Raw genomic sequence first — 23,338 nt, 5'->3', positions numbered from 1 at the left:
CAGTACATTTTAAGATGTGTAATCTAGATTACAGTAACGGGGGTATAGTAACGGCGTTACAGGCGGAGTTACATTCGCCCTTGCCTCTTCATTAATTTGACAAAATAACAACAAAAAACGGTGTAGCCTACTGCGTGCTGGTGACTGACTGTGACGAGGACGAGCGAGGCGGAGCAACAGCAGCAGCTGCAGGCAGCATTCATATCTGTCATCATGCCTCCTCCCACGAGTGCATTCACCTCATGGAAATATAACAAGCATTTCACTTTTACGTTCGCTCAGTGTTTAGACAGATCAAGCGTCTTCAATCCATGTGGAAGGCGCTTGTGTGTGGGGCTGTCAGCTGAACGAGCTGCCAGGCAGTGGAAAATCTGCATTGAATTTCTCCGCCGGACACCCGTGCTGACAAACGCTGCTCTAGGCTGCATCATGGGGCGAGAGGTTTTTACTTTCACTTACGTAACGGCCGGGACAGACATCTTGCGTGTACCTACCTAGTGCGTGTGCGTGGCGTGCCGGCTGCGGCTGGCACGCGCGCGCCATCCACACAGGCAGCGTGGCTGCTGCGCGCTGCTGTCTGTCTGTCTGCCAACTGTCTTCCTATAGAGTTTACCTTTTATTAAATTTGCTATAAACAATACAATGATGATTTTAACTGAAGATCGCTTGGGCTCACTTCGTAATCGAGGCAGTATTGATTTGTGTGTGTGTCTGTGTGTGTGTGGTGGGGAGGGGAGGAATGAAGCCACTTGTAGCCTATTATATGTGGTTTTCAGAGGGCAGGAGAACTGCAGCTGTGAGCTCAGCTCATCCTCCTCCCGTCTCAAATCAAAACGAGCCTTGATTGGCTGTGGCTGCCCCTGTAAAATATCATTTTAATGTCTTTTTGTGTCTATTTGTGTAGAGACACGCTAGAGACACGCGCGCGTGGTAAAAGGAAAAATAGACATCGTGTTTCAAGATTAAAGCAACAAGCTGCGTCTTCCACTCCACATCATGAAAAATACCCATAAATACGGGTAATTAAAATACCCGTAAATTAAAGTGGTCTTAAAAATAACTCTTGCTCTATTCTCCTTAACTTCATGTTGGTATAAACATTCTTATCTGGTTATCAATGGTAAAACATGCTTCATCTAGTTAAATAAGCGTTTTAGCCAGGACTCTTGACCAGGACTCCCTGGAAGAAGAGATCTTGTATCCCAATGGGACATTCCTGGATAAAAAAAAAAAAGTAATCCAAAAGTAACTGAAAGTAATCCCTACTTTACTTTTAAATAGTGGTAATCGGATTACGTTACTAAGTACAATTTTTAACAAGTAACAAGTAACTTTAAGGGATTCCTATTTAAAAGTAACCTACCCCTGGTTATACAGTAGGTACACAATGGTTTTAACATGCAGGCTAGCAATGGCGTTAGGCGCTTTTGCTAGTCAGCTGTTTTTCATTATTTATCGGCTTAATATTACTATAACTTAACTCATTGAGTGTCAATAGAGTGCCAATGATGACTAAAGTCGTCAATTGCGTTTTTTGACGGTGGGACGTGGATCAAAGCCAGATGCATCTCCTGTACAAATATGGTGGATGTTGAAGGTGTACAAGCTATTTTACGGACCCATTAGGTGGCGACAGTGCTCTCCAGATTAGAGAAAGGTGAGGAAAAACAGCAGAAGCCCTGTGATGAAACGGAAACCGATGCTGGAGCCAGAGCCGTATAGATTGCTCTGGCTGGAGCTAACGTTAGCTGCGAACAGCAGTCAATCCGCTCCCACAACTGAGCCCCTCTGTCTCTGCTGCATAGTTTCTCCACACGATTAGCCGCCAGAAAAGCAGCACCCAACGCCAAAGGGCCAAACCATTCTCAGCAGTCCGGTTTGGCTTTTCGGTGGCGCGCTGGGAGCCGGCGCACAAAAACGGAGCGCTCCGAAAATAGACGCTGGGTGCGTGTTAGGCTGTGTGTTAGTGTGGGGATGTGTTTCTCCCAGCTCTGGCATGCAAGCTGTGTGTTGGTGTGGGGATCCCAGCTCCATGCAGAGATTCGTCGCCTGACGCAGGTAGCAGAGATTTGAGCAGAGCCACCAGAGACACGGAGGAGGAGTTTGCAGTTGAGGGGGGTGGGGCACGCAGGGCACCACACAACTACACCACGTCACTACATCAGAAAATATTAGCTTCAGAGTCAGTGATGTGCTTGAAATGCTTCATTTCACAAAAGGCTCATTATCTCAGCTTCTAATTTGAAACGTCTGTTTTTGGTGAAAACAACCTATCTTCTCCGGCTGATAACTAAAGAACGGAAAATGATATCAATAAACTTTTTTTTGCTGATGATACAATAGAGTCTCCTCGTTCTTTGTGCGTGTTCGGTGTTTACAGTAATATCACACAATATTCTGTGGGCCTCGAGAAATCACTGAAAACGCTCTGAAAGGGCTGGCACTGGGAGCATCCGTTTTCCAAAAGTGGCTGGCACTCAATGAGTTAACAACCGATAACGATAGCTGGAATAACACAATAATAGACACATATTTTCAGAACTGACCAGGTTGTCCAACTGACAGGAAATGTGTTTTATAATGTTAACTCCCATCCCGGGTATAAGATGAGGCCTAGTAGTACACAAGCACCGTTAGCTCATCGCTAACGGGTTAGCATCACATACAAACAGACATTTTATTTTTTGTAGGCTATTAAAGCAACAAATGTTTTTATGCATATCTGGGGGAAATGCTTTGACTGTGGGGATGTTCGTTCTTCACAAGCTCCTCTCTTAGTAACGATAGACCAGGCAGCCTGGCTCACGCACTGGGCTAACGTTAGGTTGGGCTGCCCTACACACACTGTACCGGGGGGGTACAACAACGTAGCCTCACGGTTAGATTTGTTAAACCAACATTTGCGCCAAAAGAAATGTAATCATAAAGTTAATCAAAATGCCACGGAAACATTAGGCTAATCAACACAGCTGTTCATCCAAGAATTTCCCCCAGTGAGAGGCTGAGAGCCAAGCAGCCCTGGCTCCTCTTCCGGGCTGAGAGGCTCCTCTTGCGGGCTGCTCTCAGAGCACGGGCTGAGAGCAGCCCGGAGGTCTGACTTGTCTGGCTGATACAACTCAATCTCCGACAACCGAGAACGTTACAGGCTGCACTATACCCACAACACTATACCAGCAAACAGTAAAGCGTCAAGGTTAGATTTGTAAAACCAACATTTGCTCCAAAAGGAATTAAATCATAAAGTTAATCAAAATGCCACGAAAACATTAGGCTAGCTTAGTCAACACAGCAATCCCCCCAGTGAGGGGGGAGGGGGGATACCCTCTGTTTTTCTTTGTTGTTGTTGTTTGTTTTTTCTGTTTGTATTGTTTGATTATGTATGGAAATTGAAAAATTGCCATTCTTGGTTCAATAAAAACATCTTAAAAAAAAAAAAAAAAATGTGTGTACTTTTCCCATCTCTGCACTGTTAGTACGATACAAGGCATGTATGAGCTGAAATCACGTCTTGAATTACTGGCATCTAGAATGATTGATGACTACAGAAATTGACAGCAGGTCGAGGAAGTCAATCCTTTGAATAAAAGGACTGTGGCTATTGAAGCTAGATTTAGGGAGGAGCTGTGTGATCATGTGTGCAATGACTGACATTGATACAATTATTGATTTGAGATGGTTGATTGTAGTAGTTGATGAAGCTATTGTGGACATTGAGCTGACAGCTCTATTTAGGCTACATTAGCTGAAATAGCACAAAAACCACATAGCTTATCAAGTAAAATCAAGTTTTATTTACGGATTTATGCTGTGACGTCAGGTGTGTTTAAATCGGTGAACTCGGGCTTGGCGGATCTTGCCGAGTTTCAGACTTGGAATTCTGACTTGAATGACTGGTCAACTGCACTTTTCCGTGTTGGAGGTAATTTTTTCTCCGAGTTCTGAGTGCAATGGAATGCAGCATAATGTGACAATGATTGACATTAATTATATTTATTATTGATCTGTTATGACTGATTGTAGAATAGCTGGTTGAGGCAGGTCTTAGGTATATTGATTAAAAGGCTTGTGGATATTGATTATACTGATCGTACAGCAGCTGGCAGCAGGGTGAGGTAGGTATTGGGGACGAGCTGCTGGTTCCCTCGGCTGTCTCTGGCCAGGACTTTGTCTCCGTCCTGCTCCGGGCCGACGATGCTCACCACCTCATTCTGCTCCCATGGCACCGTGCCTGCAGTCAGTCCAAATCACATTACCGTACATCTCATTTGAACATTCAACACTAACAGCCAGGTCCACTGCAACGTTTGGCTTTTGAATATCATGCTTTCCTTTTAGGTCCAAGCAGAAAATGATCTAATTGTCTCAGAAACACAGTTTGTCATCCTGAAATCTCTAGATAATCTCCCCGTTATCCCGGGAAAACAACATGAGATAATGAAATAAATGACTCCAGAATATTTATATAATATAATATATTTTTTGTATCTCTATTTATTATTTTCAATCTGTCTCATCTGTTACCTATTATATATATATATATATATATATATATATATATATATATATATATATATATATATATATATATATATATATACACATATATGTGCGAACCGTCAGGGCCTTCTAGGTATTCAGTGAAGGCCCAAGAAGAAATGGGAAAGAAAATAATTTTCCCCCTAATAAATTATTTGTATTTGTTATTTATTAGTTTTTATTCACTGAACAACATTAACACTTTGAGTGCCACGGCCCTTGGGCAAAAGGTGCTGTACTGTGCCACATAGGCCGCAATGCATTTTAAAACAGTCATATAATTTCTTTAATAATTACTATGTAAACACTGAACACGCACAAATAACGATGAGACTCTCTTCTATCACCTGCAAAAAAAAGTTTATTGATCCCATTTTCCGTTCTTTAGTTATGAGCCGGAGAAGTGCGTTTGCTCTGCGTGTGCTCAGCCCTGAAAAGTCCGCTAGATCCAGCTTTTTTACAGCCGCGTGTATGTCACCAGCTTCCAGTTGAGAACTCCACGGCTGATCATGCGAATGGGCTGTTGCAGCGGACACTGAGGTGCTCAATTGTGACAGCAGATTGGCTGCTGCAGGGGCACAGCTACGTTATGCTTCAATGAAGCAGCTGCATACGGACGGATGCGATGCGATTTCCTTTTCCACAACGACTTCTTCTGTGTGTTTTACTCGACTTTCTCTCATCTGGAGTGCGCTGTCGCCACCTAAGGGTTCTGTAAAATAGGTTAGACACATTCAATAGCTCTCATATTGTAAGAGGCGATGTAAGAGGCATAGATCGACACCCCCCCGTCAAAAAAACAATTTCGAGTTATTGACGCCATTTGGCGTCAATGTGTTAATAATGTCCCTAAATTGTTATGATCTTGGACTCACTTTGTTTCAGCAAATATGGGGTTAAAATAGGACCAGCTTTCACCGGCAAATGGTAGTTGATTGACAGCAAGCCAGCAACCCTTCGCAAAGACCCGACTCTAGTCATGACATGGGGACGACAATTTTGATGACAGGTGTTACGACTGTGTCGTTTGTTTTTCTTCTTTTCTTTGTGAATTATATAGTTTATGTGTAGACTCGTCAATGGACTGAGAGTCCGGTCCATTTTCCTCGTCGTTAGCTATTTCCGTGACATACTTCCTGGTTGCGGGTGTTTATCTTGTGGTCGACAGTGTCTTTGGCCCAGTCTTTCCCAGGTGCAGCTGGTTGGAGATTTGGTTGCTGATTTGATTGCTGATTGGATAGCAGCCCTGTCTCTCTGCCTATATAGACCAAATCAGCGGGATGTTTACATTTACTTCCGGGTACCCCTGGGTCCACACATTATAATGGCGGTGAACGGCACAAACTGACGTGTTGAAGACAAAAACAGACAAAGAAGACAAAAATGGTTCGTCCGTGTTGTGTTGTTGTTTAATATCATTCATAACAACACTTTCACTAACGTTAGTGGAGACCAGACTAGCTTATTTACCTGTTGGACCAGACCAGAGTAGACTTGACGCTAAATTAAATTAACGTGGCGTCGGTAGCTCTGTCTGTAACGTTAACGAGTCTGCTCTCGCCGAGAAGAGCCTGGTGACGCGAGGTTACGAGTCTGCAAAAAAACAGCGAGTTTGACAGACAAACAAACATTATTAGCTAGCTAACACTACATAAAACAAACACAGAAGAAAGGCTAGATACGTCGGACAAGCATGTTTACCAACCGTTTAACCATTTAAATTGAAAGTAGTCGGCCGAAAACAACGAGAGGGTTTGACAGCATTTATTTGACAACACGCACATTTAAACCTGCCGCCTTCCCCAAGTGGTACCCGGAAGTAAATTTGTTTACATGGTGACGTCACGGTGATTTGGTCTATTGAGGACTCACTTTCAACATTACAACAGAGTTGTACTGGAGTGTGAGACCAGTACTCTCTCATCCGCGCATTTACACACTATCTCATTCAATTGTTTTTCTTTGTGCATTTTGGTCTTTGTTTATAAATCATGTTTGTTTCTTTGTGTCTTACAGGAACGAGGCGCTACCTTTTGTGGTAGGGAACAGCAGTGCCGACCGAGGGGTAACATCAGGTATTGAAGGCGGCGGCCTGCTGGACCAGATTTCCCTGTCAGCTAGAGCGTCCTCGTTCCCCCTTTTCCCTTTTTAGTCGATGGGCCAAGGCAAAAATCGGTACCACCTGAGGTGACCGCACGATTTTGTTATTTTTGTCTTCCTACATGTCTCTAGTTTATATTTTGGTATGATAACCCTGCCGATTTGGTAGCTTAAGGATAGTTATCACTCTGTAAACAAACCTACCCCCATATAAATGACAAAACCCTGATTTCTGTGTATTAGTCCAGATGATATGTGAAAATGATGTTCCCTTTTTTGTAAAAGCATGAAACTTGGTAGGCTTATAGTTTGGGCCCCTGTACATTTTCAGAAATTGAGCCATCGCAAAAATGCCTTGTGGCGGCCATTTTAATTCTCCCATAAGCAAATGATGTAGTTTGCATCATATCTCCTGAACCACACATGCTAACACTGAAAAGGAGATGTCTATCCCAACGTTTTCATGGTCAATGATACCATATAGAACATCATAAACTGTTAAAGTGACTAATCAATGGTGAATTCGATGACGTTGTGAAAAGGAAATGACAGCATCTGATAACCGATGCTATAACTTCAAAGCCATGACCATTCTCTGGCTAAGATGTTTTGATGAGTGATTTGACTTATATAGACCTTTTGTTAAAATAGCGCCCAGGTCCCTCCTAAAGATCCTGGGATTTTCTTTACCAGATGGCCAAATCCAAGATGGCCACTGGCACCATGTTGAAAAATTGAAGCACATAGAATAATGTATGAAGACACTTTTCGGTGGAAGTCAACCACGAGGAATCCGATTCTGGCATCATTTTGAACCAGAATTCCAAGATGGCTGCCATCCAGTATTGTGGAAATGTAACTTTTGAATGGGAAGGTATACTGTGCGTTTGGGGTTTACCACAAGGAAGGAGATTAACAATGGTGGATGTTTTGGGAGTCATTTCAGAATTATGTTAACTGAAAAGATGTTAATGTCAACACCCATTTTACCTTGGTACTGCTGTACCAACTACCCCCAGGATTTCTTGCAGTACAATATTTAATGAATGTATGACAAGAGAACTAAAATAAGCTATTTTTATTAGCTGTAACTTGAATAATTGAATAATGAAACCACTTAAAACATGGCATATGATCAGATTGAATTCTGCCTCGCTATAGATTCTGAATCATTAGATTCCGCTCATCATCTTTAGCCAAGTATGCTGTGTCATACCGGTCGATCACACAGATGATATGTCAACATCACCATGGCGGGCAAGGATAATGATGACACCTTGTGGACATAGTCCGACCACTTGTATGGGGTGCCATCTTGTGTCTGCCGATCTCTTGCAGATGGAGTTGCCATCCTCTAGATCATGCCCATGTCAACGAGAGTGATGTAGGGTTCTCAGATTGGAGATAGAGCTTCTAGATGAGCTTGCTCTTCTGCGTCTTCCTGTATGTGATGTTGGAGTTGAATAAGGCCACACATTCATCAAAAAGACAATGTTACATTCCTGTCGTTTGAATATCTATGTAAAGATCACGATATACCAAAATCACACTTTTTAAGGTATCTCCAAGCTCGCAGCTTTGCGTCCAAACATTTCTCCAACTACCCTAAACCTCCAAGTAAGGATGTCACTCACCGATTGTTGAACTTGAATCCGTATGTGAGGGGCCTAATTTCCAGGGCGTATAATGTCATTCAGAATATCGACCCACCAACAACGATAAACTAAGGCAGGCTTGGGAACATGACCTAGAAATGAAAATCTCGGAGGATGTCTGGGAAGACTGCATATCAACTATTCATACTTCTTCTATTTGTATTAGACATGGGTTAATTCAATTCAAGGTTTTCCACAGAATACACTATTCCAATGACAGACTTGCTAAAATATACCCATCTGTTAGTCCCACCTGTCCTAGATGCAGTAACCCAGTCTCCTTAGGTCACATGTTCTGGTCCTGTCCCTCGCTAATTAAGTTTTGGTCTGATGTGTTTGAATGCCTTTCTGTTCTATGCAATGCGTCTCTTGAACCCAACTCACTGACCGCCATTTTTGGTGTTATTCCATTGGAAACTTTTGTTACAAATTCACAAAAGAAAGCGGTGGCATTCAGCAGCCTCATAGCACGCAGATTGATTCTAACAAATTGGAAATCCAACAAACACCCCCCTTTTAAGAGATGGATTCAGGAGGTGCTATCCTTGCTTCAACTTGAGGAAATACGACATACACTGAAGGGGTCGTATGAAACATTTCTCAGTGTGGTCTCCTTTCATTGTGCATGTAAAATAATTACTCTGACCTGTCACCTGAACATCTAGCCTATTGCTACTACAACCTATGTCTGACACTGGATCTTTTTTGTTTTTGTTTTTGTTTTGTTTTGTTTGTTTTATGTTTGGTTTTGCTTTGTTTCTGTTGTCTCTCTGTTGGTATGTGCTCTTGGTCTAAGGGGAGGTAGGGAGGGGAAAGGGGTGGCTAATATGTGGGTCTATGTTTGTAAGAGTCTATGTGATTGTGGTTGTTTGTCCGAATAATTGCAAAACTGTAAATAAAGTTATAAAAAAAAGAGAGACAATGTTCCAGCAACTCGTGGAGGTTCACAAGTTGACCACAACCAGGTCAATCACTGCCTTGGAGTGCTCCACGCCATCTCAGCAGCTCCTACCTTGAGTTCCTCCCCAGGTAGTCTTGCTTGCCAGACTCCCTCCCTACAACGGCAGAGTCTGGCTGCTAATACCTCCACCCTGGTATAGGGAAAAAAAGACTCCGTTTACCTTTACAACTATCCACCAAAAGTATCAAGCAGGCCTGCTTTATTGCACAATCCAGATCCAACCGTTTTCAGCATGTAGCAACGAGCTAGCATTGTTGATGTTTACATTGTTGATATTATCGGTGATTGGGGGGGAAGAAACTGTCCCTCAAGCGATTTGTGCATGCTTTTGGGACCCTGTATCTCCTCCCTGAGGGTAACAGGGAGAACAGGCTGTTGTGGGGATGGTTTGTGTCTTTGATGATCTTCAGGGACCTCCTGAGGCACCGCTGGTTATACAGTTCCTGCAGTTCTGGCAGCTCACATCCTGTTACGTGCTGGGCCACGCGCCTCACTCTTCGTAGCGCCCTGCGGTCCATGGTGGTACAGTTCCCGTACCAGGTGGTGAAGCAGCCAGTCAGCAGGCTTTCAATGGTGCCTCTGTAGAAGTCCCTAAGGATTTCTGGCCTTAGCCCAAATTTCTTCAGGCGCCTGAGTCCGTGTGGCGGTGTGACCGGCCCATGTCAGGTCCTGGTGGATGTTGACTCCCAGGTACTTGAAGCTGTCCACCCTTTCCACCACTGTGCCATTGATGGTGATTGGGGGGTGTGCGCCCCCCCTCCTGTAGTCTACAATGATCTCCTTGGTCTTGGAGATGTTCAGAGAGAGGTGGTTGTCCTGGCACCACTGTTCTAGGGCCTTCACCTCCTCTCTGTAGGCCGTCTCGTCGCCCCTGGAGATCAGCCCCACGACTGCTGTGTCGTCTGCAAACTTCATGATGGTGTTAGAGATTTGAGTCGCCACGCAGTCGTGGGGGTAGAGGTCGTACCAGAAGGGGCTGGAGACGCATCCCTGGGGCGCTCCTATGCTGATGGTCAGTGGGGAGGAGGTGAGGTTGCCCACTCTCACCACCTGGCGGCGGTCTGTCAGAAAGTCCAGGATCCAGTCACACATTGCTGTGTTTAGTCCCAGGACCTTGAGCTTGCTTACCAGCCTGGAGGGTACTATGGTGTTGAATGCTGAGCTGTAGTCCATGAACAGCATTCTCACATAGGTGTCCTTCCCCTCCAGGTGTGAGAGGGCAGTGTGGAGTACCGTATGGAAGGAGAGGCAGTTGAACAGGCCGCCGGAGACGAACCAGAGGCCGGGGCCCCGAGGCTCGCCGTGCGGGGACAAATTCTGCATCGTGCCGCTGCCGATGGATCGCTCTGCTACAGCGAGAGGCCAATTTCTTCTTGAAGAAGTCACTGTGTAAGGTGTGTAAGGTTGCATCAAAGTTTTGGACCATAGATCGTTGGGTTTTAGAGACTAATTTTACACGAAATTACAATAAAAAAGTTGAACCAAAGATGTATCTCCTTCAGGTGGACTGTATGGGCTGATATATGTGCCACCTCAAATTGAATTTGAATTGCTCAACTTGAATTCGAAATTTTTCATTTTGAATTTGAATTGCTCTTTTTGAATTCGAAATTTTTCATTTTGAAATTGAATTGCTCTATTTGAATTCGAATTTTTTTATTTTGAAATTGAATTGCTCTATTTGAATTTGAATTGCTCTATTTGAATTAGAATTTTTTCATTTTGAAATTGAATTGCTTTTATATTTTGAAATTTTTATTTTTTAATGTGTTGAAAAACTGAATCTGAATAGCATAATTTTAAACTGAATTTATTTGCTTTGAAATTATTCAGTTTCCACATTCCTATTTCAAAATTCAATTCAAAATTTTCAGAATCTTGTGTTCAAAAATTTCAACATGTGTGTGCGCCATCCGGGTCCTTCAAGGAGGAAGAGGAGGAAGGAGGAAGAGCAATCGAGCGCTGATTGACCTAACTCCTTTTTGGCCGAGGCACCACACACCCACTCCCGCTAGAACTATTTGGTCTTGTTGTATTCAGGTTCGCTACAATCATAGAAGACCACTTTGAGTTGAACAAGGATGTTTATACAGTATATATCATTGAACAGTACATGACAGCGAATCTCGTGAACCCGGAACTGATCCTCCCCCGACCCCGTGACATCATCAACAGGTCAACATCATGTACTGAGATTACACCTTACACCACAGGTCTTTGCTCCCACGGATGTATTAAATTAGCCGCCCGCCAGTCTTTCCATTGTCTGCTCATCATCATGGACGAGAGGACACCAACCACGGTAAATACCAACTGGTTACCATGTATTTTCACCGGCATAACGTAACGTAGCTACACCAGCTGAGCTTGTTTCTGTGGCGCTTAGCCTAGTTGGCTAGCTAGCCAACTAGGCTAACTGCCACAGAAACAAGCTACGGATTGATGTGTGATTTCCAGGTAAGAATAAACGCACAATGTTGAGCATTTACATTACATGTTATTCACAGGTATATGCCACACTATATATTATCTCAGAAACTAGCGTAATTGTGTTTGGTAAGATAAAGACATTTGATAAATGAATGAATTTTCCTTGTAGGCTGTAGCTAGAACAGTATGTTGCTATAGCTAGCGAGGTGGAGGTAACGTTAACGTTAGCTAGATTAGGCTACGGTAGCATTATCGATCTAATGAATTCTAGCCGTAAACATTTCAGAAGCTAGGTTAGCAACGCTGGCCACACATGTAACATACAGTAACTACTATGTTTTCTCTTATTAGAGATTCCAAGAAGAGAGAACATTGCCTCTGGCGATGACTAACTGTGACGGTGGGATGGGGAACAGGACAACTGCTAGCTGTGTCTATCACGGACCCAAACCTGCAGACTGCAGCAGATACCCGCAGATTTGGAGAGATGTTCTGCAACCACCATACTCTTGTGTCTCCATGCTACTACACATCATTTTGCTCCTTGTATGGGATGAAGACCCGTCGTTGACGTTGGGGAAGACAGCTTTTATGTTGTAGCCACTTTGAGTCCAGTTTTTGTTGATGTGAGTAATGTTCAGATAGAGGGATGCTATTTACTATCTAGCTGCTGTCACTATGCATTATCAAATACCTACATAAATCAAATCCAGTCAAGAACATAGGGTCTGCATGGGAAAATATGTAATTTAAAAATGGAAAGCATGTAGGAACCCTGCCAATCATCTTGCATATTGATATTTGTGGCTGTGAAGAACAGTCTTAATCTATACAGTGATATGCAGGCTATCATTAAATTTTATAAAACATGTACAGTACTTGTTAGTAGTTTCATGTTTGGTTTTACCTGTAATAAATAAGGACATTTATATATGTGCCTTTTATTTACCATCACAGCATAAATGACAATGCATAACCCCTCCTAATGTGATGTCAGAAAATCTAAGTAATTATGCATGACATTACATTTCAGGGCATAGAATATTTTTTTATTCCAAAATAACAGATGTGGGACACAATCAATTAACTATTCATACTGTTTGCAACAGTAACATTTACAGTGCTGAATAATGGAGTTGCATGAATATGAGTGTGCACTGATGATGTGGCCTGCAAAGATGGGTTAGTGTTAGTGACCGGCAGCATTTAATTTAGAAATGTTATAGTGGAACCTACATAGAAAGAAGTTTTACCTGGGCACTTCACAGACTGCCTGGAGTAAAGACATATGGAGCACTCTTTTCTGTCTGCACGTTTATTAATAGGGGCTGAGTGACATTTTGACAGGTAATCTTCTTCTAGTCTTCTTCAGAGTAAAAAATACTTCAATGTTAGACTTTTTTAAATGTTAGTTGTACAAAATCCCCCCACCAGTTCAGCCCCACCTAACCAGCCACACCTGGGGCCCTGATTGAGCTGCACATGGGCTCAATAAAGGGTGGTTGATTGGGTGAAGCTCAGTAGGCCATGTATGCTGTTGAGAGGAGGCTGCTCTGCTCTGTTCTTCCCAATTGATTGTCCATGTGCAGATGCATCGTTTGAAGTGTTAGTTTATTATAGTTAGTTCCTTTGAATATTGATTGAGTATTTGATTTGAATTAGATTTATTATATTACTTTACAGTTTAATTTGTTTTCCCTTGTTTGATCAAATCCTTTGTTAATACCTTGTTTGTCTTTTAGGCCAAATCATCTGTCCACATGATTTTCCATCATTAATCAAGGGATTTGGTTTGTAAATAAAAACCCTGGCATTAGTTCCTCTGAATCCTCCTCATTCCACCTGGATGTCTCACTTGCTGAGGCTACACCTGTAACCTCCACCTTTACAGTTTAACACAGTGTTAGTGTCAGAGGTATGCACCTTGCTGCTACAAACTGAACATTTTCTAGTTGGAAAAAATAAGATTACTATATACTATAATTAATTGGGCTATATTTCATATGCTACATTTCAAAAGACAATCTGTGACGACATGTTTCCTGTCACACCTAGCCCTCATTCGCAGCTTGACAGAAAACGTTGTTCAGGCTCTGGAGATCTGGGATGTACTGGTAGTCCTTTATCAATGCTCTCCAAAACACATCCTACAGGAGAACATAAAACTGTTATTCTTTGCAATTCTTTTAAAAATCAATGCTAAAACATTTTAGGTTAAAATATTGACACGAGTAACTGGTGAGCTGCAGATGATGTAAACGTTTGTAATAAATGTTATCTCTTCTACTTCAACCTCTGTCTAGTCTGGTCAATTATAGGACAAGATACACTTAGCCTACTGTAACACAGTCTTGGGGTTTGTCTTCCTTGTCTAGAATGGACACAAGGCCACTACTGCAACAGCAGCCTTATGTGCAGGGTGAGAATCTAGCACTGCAGCTAAATGCTGGTGAAATACTAAAGTGGCTGGTAGATTTAAGACGCAAAATAATTAATTTCCCACTCTGGTAACGTCCAACATGGTGTTAGCTGTAGCCTAACACCAGCAAAGAGACAACCTGTGTGATGACAATTCATTTAACACTAGCCGGTTGCCAATATTGACTGCATCAAAGATGTAGCAAAGTAGTATTACTATTACTATTAAAACGATTATGAATTATATTCGCTAAACATTATCTCAACAGACTTACCAGCGGCTTCGTTCTGTGAGGCGTTTGTTATGGTTTGTTCACACTTCCTATACGTCCTGTTTGCGGGAATATCATTGGCTGATTCAAGTCATGTGACGCTAAAACGAGCATTTGATTGGTTTTTGCGATAGCACTGCCATAACGTTTCCCTGATCTGATAAGTTACGTTTTCATTAAACTGCGTTCGATTTGAGGCTGCCAACAAACGGAATCGTGTTCAGAAGAATTTTATTTAGTTCATATGAAAAAAGCATCTAACCTCAAAATGGGGATCGATCATCTCAAAAACGAAAGCAGATAGCAGCCTTCGGCCCCTCACCTAAAAAGGAGTTCGGTCAATCTGCGCTCGATTGCTCTTCCTCCTTCCTCCTCTTCCTCCTTGAAGGACCCGGATGGCGCACACACATGTTGAAATTTTTGAACACAAGATTCTGAAAATTTTGAATTGAATTTTGAAATAGGAATGTGGAAACTGAATAATTTCAAAGCAAATAAATTCAGTTTAAAATTATGCTATTCAGATTCAGTTTTTCAACTCACATTAAAAAATAAAAATTTCAAAATATAAAAGCAATTCAATTTCAAAATGAAAAAATTCGAATTCAAATAGAGCAATTCAAATTCAAATAGAGCAATTCAATTTCAAAATAAAAAAATTCGAATTCAAATAGAGCAATTCAATTTCAAAATGAAAAATTTCGAATTCAAAAAGAGCAATTCAAATTCAAAATGAAAAATTTCGAATTCAAGTTGAGCAATTCGAATTCAATTTGAGGTGGCACATATATCAGCCCATAGGACTGGTCTTCGGTCTCTCGTCCAGCAGCAGCAGATGTCATCGACGTCATCACCATCATCGAAGTCTTTATCCACGTTATCGATGATTATTTATAAAAAAATCTCATTGTGTAAATATTTTGTGAAAGCACCAATAGTTAGAGAAGGAAACCTCTCTTTGCATTTTATTTTGGTTGGTGTTTTAATAAAAGTACTTGTGCTCACATGTGGCTTTGATTTACCATTGCAAATTTAGCCCAATTTGTAGAAAATGCATTTGTGAACAGGTCTAATGACAAATATGGGATATCACCCAAGGAAATACCACGGTTTAATGCCAACAGATAAACCATACAGATTTGTTGTAATTGTAAACACAAAAAAGGGAGCAGAGACATGGTTTTCAAGTATAACACAATGTACAACTTTTATTCAAAGACAGGATTGAAAAATATAGTTCACTTGCATTCACCTCAGACAAGACTGGACACTACGTTAAAGTCTGAAATCTACCTAGATTTTCTAGAAGAATTGACATTTCAGCTTGTCACCTGATGTCAGTACAGTACTAGGAGTGCATTAACGTTAATATTTATATTATCGTTAGGTCAAACACACCTTAATGTTATGAGTGCGGCCGTTTGTCCATGATCAAGTCTAGCATTTTGGTATATTCAGTGTGTGTGGAAAGGATAGTTGTAGGCCAGCAGCCTGCCTCGTCCTACCGTTCTTGTCTCTCGTATTTTCGTTTTACGTTCTAGTGTCTCAATGTATTTTGCAAACTAACCTGACCATCTACCGATATGATCGGCGAACTTTGCTTGAGATCCGAGCCTCGATGGAGGAGAATCCCGATCAGCACGAGGAACAACAGGCTTGTCATCATGGCAACCGCCCTTCGTCTTCCTTCAATATTCCCCGGGGACCGTGGAGTCCATTCCAGCGGGTTCATCGGAGGGGCGGAGGCCGTCGCCGAGGTAGGAGAGCGGGGTCAGCATCCAAACGCAAACAGCGGGCTTCCCAAACGTCCCCGCCGTTACTCCACTCCCAAAATCGGCCAAGAAACCAGCGTTTGACGGTGTCAAGCCCCATCGCGTCGGCAAGCGGATCCTCCATGAAAATCGGGCTGCTGAATGCGCGATCCGTGAAGGAAAAATCATCCGTTTTGTGCAACTTCATTTCCGTGCAAGATTTGGGATTTTTTGCGATCACAGAAACATGGCAAGTCCCTGGGGATTTCTCAGCACTTATACAACTCTGCCCGGCTGGCTGGAGATTCCACAGCACCCCGAGATGCGGTAAGACAGGAGGGGGCGTGGTCTTTGTGTACAAGGACAAATACACCTGTTCTCTGCTGAAATGCCCCTCTTATACCAGTTTTGAAGCTCAGCTGGTTAAAGTGGGCTCAGCTGACCCCCTCCTGGTTATTATTATCTACCGCCCAACGGACAGCAGGCTCTTTAAGGAGACTAAGAACTTTATACCCCAGTTCTCAGATTTCCTAACAGACCTCATCCCCAGCCATGATAGGCTGCTGTTCCTTGGCGATTTTAACATTCATGTCGACAATCCCACCAGGGCTTTTGAGACTGAGTTCATAGACCTGATCCACTCCTTTGGTCTAACTCAACATGTCTCTGTCCCCACCCACAGAAGAGGACATACGCTAGACCTCGTCCTTTCTGTTGGCCTCTCCATCAGTGTTGTTGACACTACCAAGGCTCATGTGGACTGTGACCATGAGGCTGTGATCTTCAATTCATCTCTGCCCTCCCTCATCACTGACACTCAACGCCCCGTTCGTCTCTCTCACTACATCAATGCCCAGACAGCCACCAAGTTCTCCTCCGCGTTCTCTGCCGCCCAAAACACCGCTGGTGAGACGCCGTCTTCGGACCCGGAAGAACTCCCCACCATCTTCAACTCCACCTGCCGGTCTATTCTAGACACCATCGCTCCTCTGACTCTGAAGAAATCGAAGCCCAAGGTTTCCCCCTGGCTAAACGAGACCACCAGAGCCCAGAGGAGGGTCTGGAGGCAGGCTGAACGCAGGTGGAAGAAGGACAGGCTGCAGGTCTCACTGGAGATACTCATGGTGAGTCAGAGGACTTACCAGAGAGTGGTAAAAAACGAGAGAGACAAATACTTTGCTACTCTAATTGCCAACAACACACAAAATCCCAGAGTTCTATTCCGGACTATTAATTCTGTTGTTCACCCCCCTCCCACCGCTGTCCAGGACCCATCCCCCGCTAAGTGTGAGGAATTTCTGTCCTTTTTCTCAGAAAAAGTGGAGACCATCAGAAGAAATATCCCACATTCCACACAGGACCTACCCACCACTCAGGGATGCTCATTCACCCTCGCCAGTTTTGAGCCCATTACCTCTCTGAGATCGTCTCTTCACTGAGGCCAGCTTCATCACCCCTGGACCCCATCCCTGCCCCCCTCCTCAAGGAGGTTTTTGACACTGTGGGTCCTCACATCCTTGGCATTGTCAATAACTCCCTGGCTACTGGTACCGTTCCATCCTGCCTCAAACACGCAGTGGTTCAACCTCTCCTCAAGAAACCCAGCTTAGACCCCACCCCCCTCAGTAATTACCGGCCCATTTCCAAACTGCCTTTTCTATCAAAAATCCTGGAAAAGGCTGTCCTCAGTCAGCTGATGCCCTACCTCAAGAGGAACAACATCCTGGAGAAATTCCAGTCGGGGTTTAGGGCAGGACACAGCACTGAGTCAGCCCTCCTGAAGGTCCTCAATGACCTTCTCCTCACCGTGGACACTGGGAAATGTGCTACGCTGGTCCTCCTCGACCTGAGTGCAGCATTTGACACAGTGGACCACTCCATCCTCACTGACCGCCTCCAACAGGGGGTTGGCATCACCAACAGCGCCCTCTCCTGGTTCAGATCCTACCTAAACAATACTCACCTTGTAGAAAAGGGCCCATAATGGCCCACCGTCAGGCCTGTTCTTGGGGCAGTCGATGCCCACCAGCCGGCGCGCCAATGACGTGATGACGATGACATCATCAGCGATGACAATGATGTCATAGCATAGAGTTCACCTGTGAGGTCATCGGCGATGTCAGACATAACACCGATGATGTCATAGCTCCCTCGAACGTTGTGACATCACCAATGACGTGATGTCATACACCAAAATGCGGGCATATAAACAAGGTGTTCTGTGACGCTATGCTTGATCCGAGAGATTCCTTCTTGATTCCTTCGAGATTCCTTCGACTTCCATACTTCTTCAGGTATTCTTACTCCCTAATAATGTCAACCATTAGCACAATCAAATCCGGACCCGAACTGAACCCCTGCTGTCTTACAACCAGCCAGGCCCTGGTGACCGACTGCCTTACACCCAGACCGGTCAACAGTGGTAATTCAACCGCGTCCCAGGACCGACATCTCGGTCCCTATATCCATCTCCGTGATTCTGATCGATCACAGCCCGTGAGCCTTCATACACGATCCAGCACACTTCACGAGGCAAGCCCAGAAGCTTTGCCCCCAGCAAGCACACTAGCTTTGCTACACACCTACTCGGTGAGTCTAGCCAACTTCTCCTCCCAGCAAGCCAACCTCACCTGCGGGGTCCCACAGGGTTCAATCATGGCACCCATCCTCTTCAATCTCTACATGCTCCCCCTCAGTCAAATCATTACACGGCACAACATCTCCTTCCACTGCTACGCCGATGATACACAGATCAATCTCCCACTCACAACAGCTGACTCCACAGGTCTAGACCGCCTGAAGACCTGCCTGGGCAACATCAAGGACTGGATGTCACAAAACCACCTGCAGTTGAATGAGAGCAAGGGGGAGATCATTCTGTTTGGCAGCACCACCTCAGTCACTCAGATCTCCAGTAACATGAGAAGCCTCTCCTCCTTGGTGAAACCCACTTATTTGATTCGGATCTCAACTTCGACCATCAAGTGAGATCAGTGGTAAAATCCTGTTTCTTTCAACTGCGCATCATTGCAAAAATCAAATCCTTCCTTTCCCCCAGCGACCTTCAGAAAGTCAACATCATGCTCATTTTCTCACGACTGGACTATTGCAATTCCCTCTACTCTGGTCTTCCTGATAAAACCATCTACCCCCTCCAGCGCGTCCAAAATGCTGCTGCCAGGCTGGCCTCAGGGACCAAAATGAGGGACCACATCTCCCCAGTTCTTGTCTCTCTCCATTGGCTCCCAGTGAGGAAGAGAGTCATATTTAAGACGCTGATGTTTGTTTACAAAGCCCTCAACGGTCTCGCCCCGGCCTACATTGAGGAACTCCTGGTCAAATCCGTCAGCTCCAGGTCCCTCAGATCAAATGACCAACTGTGCCTGAGGGTCCCGCGAGCCAAACTGGTGACAAGGGGTTACCGGGCTTTCGCAGTGATGGCACCGACACTGTGGAATAAGCTCCCTTTAAACATCAAGTCTGCCAACACCTTACAGACTTTTAAGGCCTTGCTCAAAACCCACCTTTTCGCTCTAGATGATCACTGAGTTACTTTGCTGTTGTGTTGTGTTGTGTTGTGTTGTGTTGTGTTGTGTTGTGTTGTGTTGCGTCTGAGGTGTACTTATGTTCTCTGTCTGTCCGTCTGCCTGGTTCCCTGTCTCCATTGTCCTGTATTCATTTCTTTTCTTTTTTTTCCCTCGGGCTGCGCCCCGGACCAATGTAAAAGTTGGCTGAGGGGCGCAATATAAATGAAAATATCATATATCATATCATAGTTAGGCAATAGGCTAGCATTATTAGCACAGATGGCTATGTAAAACGCTATTTACAGTCCATGGTCAAATGTTAGCAGTGACCACTGACAATTTCATTCACTCACCGAAAAAAGCGGAAACCACCCTTCTTTGAGGTACGGTCAATACAGCCAACTGCATCGCAAGAAGGCATATTTACTGTCCAATATTGACTAAAAGCGACAACACCACCCCCTTGAAACAGGCTGAGCCAGTCTCGTTCTGGAGGGAACCCCTCAGCTGAATTCACGTTGGATTATGATATCAAGCCTTGATCCATTTTTATTTTACTCCTTAGCAGTGTGGATCGTACAGGTATGGTCCTCCTCTTTGAAATGGCGACTGCAAACTCCCAGATCGAAGCGAGCTGTAATGTAGCCGTTCTGCTAACTATGCTAATGTTAGCTACCCAGAGTAGCCAAGCCAAATGCCTTCTTCTTCTTCTTTGAGTTTTATGGCGGTTGGCAAACATATATATGTGCATTACCGCCACCTACTGGAGTTTGATATCAGCTAAATGCCTGGGTGGTGGGCGTGGACTTAGAAAACCACGAGCCCAGTGCATTGTGGGAAGTGGAGGATTTCTGCACCCCCCACCCGCCCATCCCCCCCTCCACCCCCACCCCACAGAGTGTATTTTCTTTGATTTATCAGGCTATGAACAACCGATTCAAAGAATTTCAACGGATTCCAACTCCATAGGTGTGTTACATTTAAAAAATCTTCATATTCACCACGGTAAAGCCATCCTTTAAGTGGGTAGCTGATAAATCTGAATATTCTCTAGATGCTTTCACTATTTTAGCAGACCACTAGATTCAGAATAAAATAAAATAAATAAAATAAAATAAAATAAAACAGGTTACCTGTAGAGAAGATTACTTCACTAAACACTGACTAGGTTTACATGCACACAATATTCCACTATTATTTGGAAAATGACAATATTCTGAATTTGATAAGGGTCATGTAAACAGCAGTTGCATTTTCCGAATTTGGCCTTTTTCCGAATTTAGCATTTTCCAATTAAGACATGTGGGTTATTCCATTATTCGGGTTTTAGGAGGAATCTTTGATCAGCGCATTCAGAATGTGTCTCATCAGGGTTTGCGACGCATATGTTGCCTGTTTTCAGTCAGCTGATGTGTGCTAGAAAGCGCTAAAAGAGGCGATATAATCATATAATCCATCATCTCTGGCTTGCGAAAAGAAAAGCCCACATTTCTGATCATCGGGAAGAGATATGAAACATCGATTTAAAGAGATAGGGAGTGGAGCCGACGGAAGTCCAAAATGCTTGCGAGCCTGAGAGGTAATAACGTACTAGCCTACTTTTTATGAAAGACTTGGATGAGCAAATATCGCAACGCCAAACTTTCCAGCAGCAAGCTCCTGAAATGGACCAAGTGATGCTGGTAAGAATAGCGCTGCTCTGTTTATTCTCAACAGAAAAACTCAGCTGATTCTACCTGCATCCCCCCCCCCCCCTCCGACGTGTCGGGGAGGGCGAGCTACTGCTGCATGTAAACAGGAATATTATTGGATTATTCATTTAGTCGGGTATTGTCATTTTCCAAATATGGGCAAAAACTGGAATATTGTGTGCATGTAAATGTAGTCACTGACTATCACGGTCATCTGAAGTGAAGCAGCTGTACCTCTGCTGTATCTGAAGCGGATCTTGGCCTTGCTCTCCCACCTCTGAGGGGAGGAGGCGGCACCGCTCCCTCCCCTGGTGCCAGGTGATGATGTCACCGCTCCTGGCCCCTCCTCCCCACCCGACGAGTCACTGTATTGGGCCATCTTACTCTGCTGGGGCTCCGCCTACACAGGAAGAAGAATATAGTGCTGCAGGTATTAGTCCTAAAATCCAGACATTAGGATTGTCTGGTTCCCTCGTCTGGAAGTCAATGGGATTTTTGTACGGGGATTTTAGTTAGATGCCTGAAACAAGTTTTGTTGTTAACAAAAGGAGACCTTTGTGTTCAGCAAGATCATCTTCACAAATTAACAATACTTGTATGATTTTTGAAGCGTTTTCTGACGATTGTTTGCGATCTCATTTATGTTTCAAAAATCATAAAAGTGGTCCTCATTTGTAAAATTCTCAGTTTCATAAACTTTTGTTAACTTTTGTTATTTCAGGCATCTAACCAAAATGCCCATACAAAAGTCCCATTGACTTCCAGAAGACGGGACCAGGCGATGTTAACTTATGGGTTGACCTACAAAAATACATCATGCCTGCGGTACCCTATAGGTACAGAAACATTATGGCCATCTTTAATCTTCAGCTCATCATTCAGATGCATGAAATACAGAATTCAAGTTTACTGTTTAAACAAGATATACAAATTTCGGTATTTTACAACCTCAACTTTATGGCTCATATCCTTATGATACAGACAGAACTGGGAACGCCTCTAGTTACCTTCATCTGCCTGCTGATCCCAGATCCTGGGACTGTGTGGGACCTGAGTCTCGCGAGAGTCTCAGTTGTGGTGAAGCAAGCCAGTAACCTAACAGCGTAGCTGAAGGATTTTGTAAATTATGGCTGAATATTTTCCTGATTTCAAGAATATGGACGAGGCATTTGAATTTGATGACTTGTGTTTCTTTGAGCCAGAGTAACGCTATATGGATATGTAACGGTATGAAAATTTCACATCACAATTATCGTGACCAAAATTATCACGGTTATCGTATTATCACGGTTTTCGTAAAAAATTGCTGAAAATGTTCAAAAAGTACTGAGAGACTCACTGAAATCATTTTACAACGTTTTATATTGAAAACTCAGACCCAAAAACCCATACACTCACTGAAATCATTTCTCCAAGGGTGCACGTTTGCATCTGGGAGACGGTTGCCAACTTTGGTTTTCAAAGCACTGTAATCACGGGACCACGGTAATCACGGTAAAACGGTTTGAATGATAATGACAATTTGAAACGGTACGGTTATCGTAAGTAATTTTATGACGGTTATCATTAAAACCGGTTAGCGTTACATCCCTAGATACAAACTGAGGGGCCGGCCGAACATGGAGAGAGGAGCAACAAGCTACTGCGAGGTAAATGCAAGTGTTAATTTTCTCTCTCTTTTACAATAACAACCTGAGCCTGTGTCCGTTGTAAAAATAAGCTTGTTTAGCGGACGTACGTGCAGGCTGTCAAGGCAGGAGGGGCATCGGGCACATGCTTGGTCAATACTGCACCAATTAAAAAAAATATCTGCTCACATTACCGTAAATTTCGGACTATAAGCCGCGGCTTTTTCCCCGTTTTTTGGCCCTGCGGCTTATATAACGGTGCGGCTTATCTATGGATTTTATCAGCTAACGGCCGCTCGGGGACCTCCAAAATCTATGGATGTTGGTATGAGGCAGAACGAGAGCAAGACAGACATTACGAGAGCGAGA

General features: G+C 43.6%; 1 protein-coding gene across 1 annotated transcript in view; it reads right to left on the bottom strand.

Moving 5' to 3' along the window:
• sptbn5 (spectrin, beta, non-erythrocytic 5) overlaps window positions 1–23,338 on the bottom strand; it is a gene marked incomplete at both ends in the record, with an annotated part of 320,085 nt that overhangs the window by 249,510 nt on the left and 47,237 nt on the right. The window contains 2 exons of the mRNA XM_083633035.1: window positions 4,092–4,228; window positions 21,576–21,741. Coding sequence (XP_083489161.1) covers window positions 4,092–4,228; window positions 21,576–21,741 — 303 coding nt within the window. The remainder of the gene's footprint in view (window positions 1–4,091; window positions 4,229–21,575; window positions 21,742–23,338) is intronic.

The sequence above is a fragment of the Poromitra crassiceps genome (assembly GCF_964638095.1).
Source record: "Poromitra crassiceps genome assembly, chromosome: 3".
Taxonomy (NCBI): Eukaryota; Metazoa; Chordata; class Actinopteri; order Beryciformes; family Melamphaidae; genus Poromitra; species Poromitra crassiceps.
The sequence above is the reverse complement of the archived record's forward strand: the minus strand, read 5'-3'. Positions and strand labels throughout refer to the sequence as shown.